Below are 8,315 nucleotides of genomic sequence, written 5' to 3'. Positions count from 1 at the left end.
CGATTCAATCTCAGACTCTCAGACTACTTCTTGTTTATCAAGAGATCCTCTCGAGGGTTGGATTGGCAATTTGGCATTACGCTGAACATGTCAAAATTCCATCCCGGAATGGCGCCCTCTGAGCTATTCTTCCTGTGCTTCAGAATCTAAAAACTAAAAAGCGTTTGAGCTTCGCGTAGAATTAAAAAAAAAAAAAAAAAAAAAAAACTCGCAAGTTCAAACTCAAAAAAACAAAAACGGTCCTTGAGAAGTAGCCCTAAAGAAAATTGGATTCGGCTTAGGTGCAGTAGTTGAAAACTGCCGCACCATGCAGTAGCCCAAAACGAACCAGTTTGGGGTCGTTTTGGGCAATAAACAAATAATTTTTTTTAAAGAAAAAGTAAAATAAAATTAAAAATATTAAAAAACTAAAAGTAATAAAAAAAAATAGAAGAGAAAGAAAAAAAAAAAAAATGAAAGGGGTGGGGTGGCCGGCCACCCCAAAACCATTTGAAAAATTCAATCCTTTGCAGGTCCAACCGATAATCTCATCTATTAACTTGCCTTTCCATTATCTCCTCCAACTTTCTCGAGAAAGTGACAACAAATTAGAAGCCAAAAGGAAAAATTCAAAGAAACCCCAAACTCCAAAAACCATGAGGTTCTTGTATTTCACTCCACCAGCAACACCCATTTCAATCTGTAATCCTTGTATATCATTCACAAATGGCGCCTCTGAGTTGTGTTTCCCAAAGGTCATGGGGTGGATCTTCGTCGATTCCGGCACCGGTGAAAGCTATCATGTGCTTTCTCTGATTCTCACCTCTCCCTGATTTCCCTTGAAGGCATAGATTTTATGGATCTGATGGAGAAAGAACATGCACTGAATCTGCAAGAACGTCATGAAGAGACGAAGGATCACCCAGATGACATGGCGTCAGTGTTCTTGGAGTTTCTTTCTAAATGGCCAAGGGGCTGCCCTTAGTTTTTTATTTTTAGTTCTTTCTAGTTTTTAGTTTTTTTAACTTTTTTAATTGTTTTAATATTTTTAATTATTAGTTTTTTATATTTTTTAATTCTTAAATAATTGTTTATTATATTTTTAAAAAAAAAACTATTTTTTTCCCCTTCCCAAAACTGCACCGTTTAGTTCAATTTTGGATTTTTCCTTCCCAAAACTGCACCAAATGGTACAGTTTTGGGCTACCGCATTCAACTACCGCACCTAAGCTAGATCCAAGAAAATTAACATGGAAAAGGGGACGAAGAGTGTGCGTGGCAGTCGCCACATCGGGTTAATGCTAGGGGTGGCAAAATGAGTTAACAACTCGGGTTGGTGTGAACCGGTTAATTTACTAATTTGTTTATGTTAATTCGAACACGACACTTTTATTAAACAGTTTATATAATCTAAACCTATTTAACTTAAACATTAATCTTAAAACTACATGTTGTATTTGTGTCGAATTGGCAAGACATGAGTTAAATTGTCAACCTTTAAGTTAAAATTTACTTAAAAAATAAATATATAAACGGGTCAACACGCAAACCCGTGTGACACATTTATTAAACCGGTTGACTTGTTTATGACTCGAACCTGTTTAATCTAAATCCTAACCCTAAAATTACATATCGTGTTCGTAGATCACGAGTTAAATTGCCCGTCCTAATAACTAATAGGCCAATTGTGCCGAAACCAATTTAGACAACATTTCCACGTTATTGGTTCAAAATTGGTCTTAACAAACTTCTTATTATTTCAACTTAAGAGTACCATGTCCATTCGTAATGGTCCTTTTAAATTCATTACTGCAAACTTTGTTGCAAATCTAAACAAAAGCCCAATGAGCAAGTGTGGATTGAATAGCCATCCATTTGACAAAGGGTCAAATCCCACCGGACCAAAGCCCTTGCAGCCGCAAGGAATGACAAAACAAAGTGATGCTTATTGTCCACTTATTCTAACATGTAAAAAGTTCTGAAGTCTGAGATTATAAGGCTGTAATCATGTCGAGTAGTATAGGCTCTACAAAATTTTATATATGCTCGAGCTAGAGTCGAGCTCCAAGAGAGTATTAAAAGTCAACTAAGAGGAAAATAACCTTGAACAGTTGAACTTTGATTCTAAGTTTTGAGCCTTATCATCCAAAGCTTTCTCTTTGAGATAGACCAGTTGGCCATCTCTAACTCCGACCACATGCAACATGCCGATGATTGAATGAGATGATTGGACGTAGTGCCAAGGAACATTAGTTGTGGCATGACCGTGGTTGAAGGAGGTGTGGGAGGCAAAATGTTAGGACATAATTGTCCTTCTCTTAAAAGATGAGGATATTTTTGTCTTCATTTTTACACCATTTTGCCTAAATGGCTCACCTCCATTTCAAATCCATTTCCAGAGGTGTAGTGCTTGATGGAAGTTGGAGGTCCCAATAAATTGATGCACCCTCGGGCCTCTTGAAGACCAGTGGACCATAGAAAAAGTGTCGATAGAAATATACAACCGAGATTAGAAGGCTCACTAGAAAAGTTCAGATTCTCATGGTTTGATCATCACACTAGTCAACAAAGGAATCGACAGGCTACTTGAGGACCTTGTAAACTGAAGGAAAACAGTTTTGGTTTAATTATCCAAAACAGAGCAATGTCTATTGTATTTATAATTACTAGTACATAGAGTTTGTTACATTTGTGATATACAACTCCTGATAAAAGTCGTACACAATCTGTAATTATGATTAAAAAAAAACAAAAACAAAAAAACTAAGGAAATAACAAATAACTAGAAACAATCTAATGTAACCGAGCACTTGATCTTCAGTTGATGTTTCAACGTTACTGCATGAGCTGGCTCTTGTATGTCTCTTGCTGTCCAAACCATTTGACACCTTAACATTTTTCAATTTTAGGGTTACAGTAAAAAAAGATTGTTTTACTCTTACTTTTGCCCAGACTTGATTTTTTCTAGTCTAAATTGAAGGGATTTCAAGCTCAGAATGTAATAGGATTATCAGTTCATGCGCAGCTCTACCAGGAAGCAGCCTTGGGAATCATCTTGTTCCTTGTTTGAGTAGATCATTGCTGTACTTTTGTGTACATGAGCTACAGAGTACACAATGTATTCTTAAAAACAAATAGTGTAAGAGAAATTTAAACAATAGTAAGTGAAAGATCAATTGTCCAATCAGGAAGAAATTTTAGTTCAGTGCAGTGGCATGAAGAAGCCAACATATGACTGATGAGTGATGACTATTTAAACATGGCAGAAAAGTATAGTGCTAACATCCACCAAAGGAATACCAATAAACGATGCACTTACCAAAAAAAAAAAGGAAACAGTACCAATAAAAGTAGAAACCAGAAACTCAACAAGCTTAAGAATGCACCCAAGCAGAAAACTAAAAAAATAAAAATAAAAACTGTATTTATAAAGATCAAGGAGAAAACACTAGAGCCTTGACATCTTCAATCTTACTACCGCTGACCTCTTTGCCTGCTTTTCGTTCTCCTCCCCCTGTTCTGTTGATAGTTGTTAAGGAGTCCATTTATTTTAAATATCAATTTTAATTATTATTTTTGGATAAGTAAGCTTTGTTGAAAGAAACTTAAAAATATGAGAGAAAACTGTTGCCACAAGAAGGTCCCTACAGCCCTCCTCAAAGAGGGAAAGACACAGCGAAGCAGCTAGCCAACAACATACAGCCATGTAAGGCCAGCAACCCAAAAATGGAAAAACACTAGTCAAAACGACGAACACAAGGAACAACCCAAAAACCAACACAACTAAGTAAAATGCAAAACATTCAGAGAGATACCCACGAGCAGACCAACCATCCATTCTCACAGGACAACGGGAACCCAACGAGGGAGACAGTGCCAGAGGTGTGGATGGGGAGGAGGTCTCAAACCATCCCTACCTATTTTAGTGAGCAGCGCACAGCAAAAGAAGCAACAGAGAAGCCACAGAGTAGCAGTCTGCACCACACACGGGAGTCATGAAACCAGTCTCTCTATATAAAGTTCAAATCTCATAATTGCTCTAATGTAGATTGACTAGAAGGTGAATTTGCAACATGCATAGTGCCTTCAGCCCAGTGTCTTGAGCATATAGCACCAATCACATTAGGTGCCTTAAGCTAAAGACAATCTTATCATATAAAATCACTTTGGAGTTGAGCTATCCAACAATACTAGAAAGATCGTAAGCAGGAACTAAAACCATAAAAAATACTCATGCCCTTCATAACAAGGAGACCCCTATTTTACTTCTTTACTTGAAGTCCCAATATGTGACTATGTGAGTCAGGTCTTCCACTTAGAATTAAGAAACGATGAAACACAGATCAGTATTTGAGATAGCTGTCTTGGAGATCACATATCCAAGTGAAAGCAATACAAGATGATGCAAATGCTTTATGCAGCAAGTATAAAATGTTATACGAGTAAAAATTCAAGAATTAAATTAAGTTGGAAGCCAAAATGTTACAACTGTTCAGCCACACATACGTTCTCCGATTGTCTCCCTATCTCCAGAACATCCATCTTACTCTGATAAACATTCAACAATTGAGGAATATCTTCCTGAAATTTGATCACAAACTTTTCCAAAAACCTCCTCTCGTTAGGCAATAATATAGTCGACAAGGACAAATCATTCTTGACCAAATCCTTGGCTAGTAAAATCTGAATAACTGAAAACCTAGGCATAATCCTCTTCTCCAAGCTGAATAATAGAACTGCAGGATTTATAGCAATATTAGCTGATAGCCAACCCATTTTATTCACAAGGAAGTCCATGACTTTTGTGATCTTCTCTTCTGATAAAATCATACACATTGGATTCCTTTTAAATGCAGAGAGGGCCATGTCCTTTGACCAACCCCACCTCTTATAAAACTCCAATTTTGACTCAAATCTTGGTTTACTCATCTTCAGCAACACTTGGATTGCCCGAACAAACACCGTTTTCAAGGGATCGAATCCCATGTCCATAACCTGGCGGACAGCCTCAACAAACCTAGTATGCTTAGTGAACGCTTCAGAAGGATAATTACTTACCAAGAAAGAAATGGTAGATTGAGGCACTCCAAGTCGTCTCAAAAGTGCAACGTTAGGAGCCATATTAGTTGCCACATTAAATTGAAAAGCCCGTGCTGAGCGCTTCAAAGCTGTAACGACTTTCTCGTTGACAAGAACCACACTCTTGAGGAAATTATAGGAGGGGATTAGTTGTTTCTCTAAGCTTCTTGCTAACAACATTGGATTTGAAGAGAGGATCCCAGGGAGTTCAGAGCTTGAAACCCCCAAAGAACGGAAAAACTCAATCTTGGGCAAAAGGGTCTTCTCAGGATCAGATAAAAGAAACCGTGGCTGTACCCTGATAATTTTGGAGATATGGGTAGGGGTGAATCCATTCTCTCTGAGAAGATTAAGCACTGAGTCTGGTCTCTCTGGGTTCTCAAAGTTCATACTGTGGGATGCTAAAATAGCAGATTTTGGGGACAACCCACATGAGTTTATGAGGTAAGACACTGTAAAAGAATGTTTTTCTTCTTGTCGTTTTTCGCTAGATTGACATAACCCTATCGATGTGAATGATTTTAGAATAAAGAAAGCATTTTGCTGAAAAACCCCCAGTTGGGTCCTCCTACTTTTGAGTAATACAACCTGTCTTGAACAGAAAAGAGCAAACATTGTTGACTCACCGAGTTTGTCCGATTCAGTCTCAGGCCACTTCTTGTTTATCAAGAAATCCTCTCGAGTGTTGGGACTGGCATTAAGCCGGACATGTCAAAATTCCATCCAGGAATGGCGTCCTCTGAGCTATTCTTCCTGTGCTTCAGAATTAAAAGAAACCCTCGCAAGTTCAAACTCCAAAAATTAAAAACAGGTTCTTAAGAAATAGCCCTATTCTCCATGATGGAGAAAGGGAGAGGGTTAAGGAGAACAGGAGAAGTGTGGCATCTGGGGGGTGAAAGGTCGCGCCGTTTCCATGTTTGAACGGTATGTCGTTTGTCTTTGTCAGAGAGCGTGTCGTAATGGTCCGGCTGTGCGTAAATCACAAGAACCAACACTAATTTATGAGAGGAAAAGTTTCGACGTTACTAGTTCGTAAGTAGTCTTAACAAACGCCTTATTTTCCGCTACGACACGTACGACATTTTCGAAGAAGAGTATTGCAGCGACATCTCTTGTCTTTAGAAATACGAAATGTTGCCGTTGTGGAACATTTTGAAAAAAAATGTTAATGCCTTCTGGAAATTTGTTCCAACTAAAGAGATTTTGAAAAAAAAAAAGGAAAATTAGTTGATTTGGTTATACGAATTTGCAATAAGCTCTCTTAGCGATTTGAATATGTACGATTTGCAAACACGGTGGTTAGGTTATATAAACACAGTCCCTTAGGCTAACCTGGCCTCACAACCATTTGGTTGGCTAGGGCTACCTAGGGCACTCAGGAAGGAAGGGGGGAGAGAGAGAGAGAGGGGGAGGGAGGAAATAATACACATTCTAATTGGCCACGAGTCTAATTGTAATTGTTTTGTTCCGAAGTAAAGATAACCACAAAGCGGTTTGTCCTATTCAAATCTTCACGATCAAGAGGTACTGGCTTATATTTCGGATAGGCCCAAAAGGGAGGAAGGAAGTCTGGAATGCCAACAAGCGCCTCTTATTGAATTTTTCATTCAATGAGTAATGAATTGAGTATTTGAGTTCGCATAGGAATTTTGGATATTGCTATTGAAATAGCCTTTCGAGCTAAATTTTCTGCTACTCCACACATTTCATAAAGTATTCTACTTGATTTAACGATGGCTACCCAATATTCGGAGATCCTTTCTCTGAACCCATACGCATTTCGCTAGGTCTTACTATAACTGGTTTTTATGAAAATATACGTACCCATATTTTAACACTATGACGGATGTTCCATGTTCATTGCTTGCCGCCGGTTCAATGCCTGAAGAGCATATTTACCAAAGCAAATACAATTACCTCTATAAAATATTTCTTTTATTCTCCACTATGTTATTTACCGAGTCTAGGTTGGTTGTTTTTTTTTTTCGTTTTTTTTTTTGAGGTTATAGTTGTATTTTTCATTGGGGATTTCTTGAAAAAAAAAAAAAAATCACCCCATCTTACTTCAATTCCTTGTATAAGACGTTGAGAATAGAAGTTAAAGAGGGTATTTATATTCATCGTGTCCTTTATATGGAAGTTAGAGGCCATGGGGCTATTCTTTTGACTCCTTCAAGTCTGACTGAGGGACTCCCTCAAGTTCCTCAAGTCTGACTGAGCCATAGCCTGACCCAACTCCACTAGACCATCAATAAAAATTCAAGGCAGCTAATACTAATCAGGTATGTGTGGGAATTCTCCATTGTAAAGATTCGAACCCACGCCCTAGTACATCCCCTAACCACTTAGAAATTTCCTTGGGCCATTGAACCACCACCCTCAATGGTATTCATAAGGTTGTTTTGTTAGTGAGGTTTTGTAATGTAGCTTAGATAACTGTACATTCCTTCATGTTCTGCATTTCTTTTACTTTGATAGATAATTAGGGTAGTCTTTTCTAGTTACCGTGAAACATTATGCTTTAACTCCAAGATTGATTATTTTTATTAATTAATTATGTGGGGTTAGTGGTAAACAAGTCTGTGAGAGGCGCACGAAAATTTAGTTATTTATTTATTTAAATTTTCAGGACATTACAACAATCATTAGATCCAAGGTGTCAAGCTCATATATATATATATATATACACGCTTCTGCCATCTTTTGATGACGATGCACACCATATGCTCAATTATTATAAACCAAATGATAAACAAATAATCAATTGAAGAATTTATAAGCATTTGATAAAATCATAAGGCTCATGACATAATTTCTTTATTGAAAAAGGAAATCAAAGTATGCTCAGTTTATCCACATATTGCATAATGAAATAAAATTGTTCCGTAAGCATTTACTTACTTTGACGGATTTTCCTTACCCTCGGACTTCTTACTCTAGGATGCTTGCTAGAACTAGAATACATTAAATGCATGGTCGATTCCTGGCATCACACACGTGTTCGGTTAAGGTCTTTGTGTGTGTGTGTCTCTCTCTCTCTCTGTGATAGAGTAGATTGCTATTTGTATCCTTTTTCACCTTTAATGCTTTTGCAGATGCTTCACGAAGAAAATACATGAGAATTCACAATATTCTTCTAATGGTTTTCTAAGAAAGAGGATAGGGGGAGAAAAAAAGGCTCATAGAGACATTCTTGTTGATTTTGAAAAATGAAAAATGAAATATGCAGCTCACGAGACAGAACAAAAGTTTTAATA

General features: G+C 37.4%; 2 protein-coding genes across 2 annotated transcripts in view; both read right to left on the bottom strand.

Moving 5' to 3' along the window:
* LOC132169102 (transcription termination factor MTERF15, mitochondrial-like) overlaps positions 1 to 2,185 on the bottom strand; it is a 5,148-nt gene extending 2,963 nt beyond the window's left edge. The window contains exon 1 of the mRNA XM_059580187.1: positions 2,082 to 2,185. Coding sequence (XP_059436170.1) covers positions 2,082 to 2,185 — 104 coding nt within the window. The remainder of the gene's footprint in view (positions 1 to 2,081) is intronic.
* Positions 2,186 to 3,346: 1,161 nt separating this feature from the next.
* LOC132171726 (transcription termination factor MTERF15, mitochondrial-like) lies at positions 3,347 to 5,691 on the bottom strand. The gene has a single exon (XM_059583112.1). It carries the CDS (start codon positions 5,671 to 5,673, stop codon positions 4,462 to 4,464), a length of 1,212 nt encoding a protein of 403 aa, XP_059439095.1. The 5' UTR covers positions 5,674 to 5,691; the 3' UTR covers positions 3,347 to 4,461.
* Between the last annotated feature and the right edge of the window lie 2,624 nt (positions 5,692 to 8,315).

The sequence above is a fragment of the Corylus avellana genome, chromosome ca2 (genome assembly GCF_901000735.1).
Source record: "Corylus avellana chromosome ca2, CavTom2PMs-1.0".
Lineage (NCBI taxonomy): Eukaryota > Viridiplantae > Streptophyta > Magnoliopsida > Fagales > Betulaceae > Corylus > Corylus avellana.
Note: the sequence above shows the minus strand (reverse complement) of the source record. Positions and strands in the feature narration are given on the sequence as shown.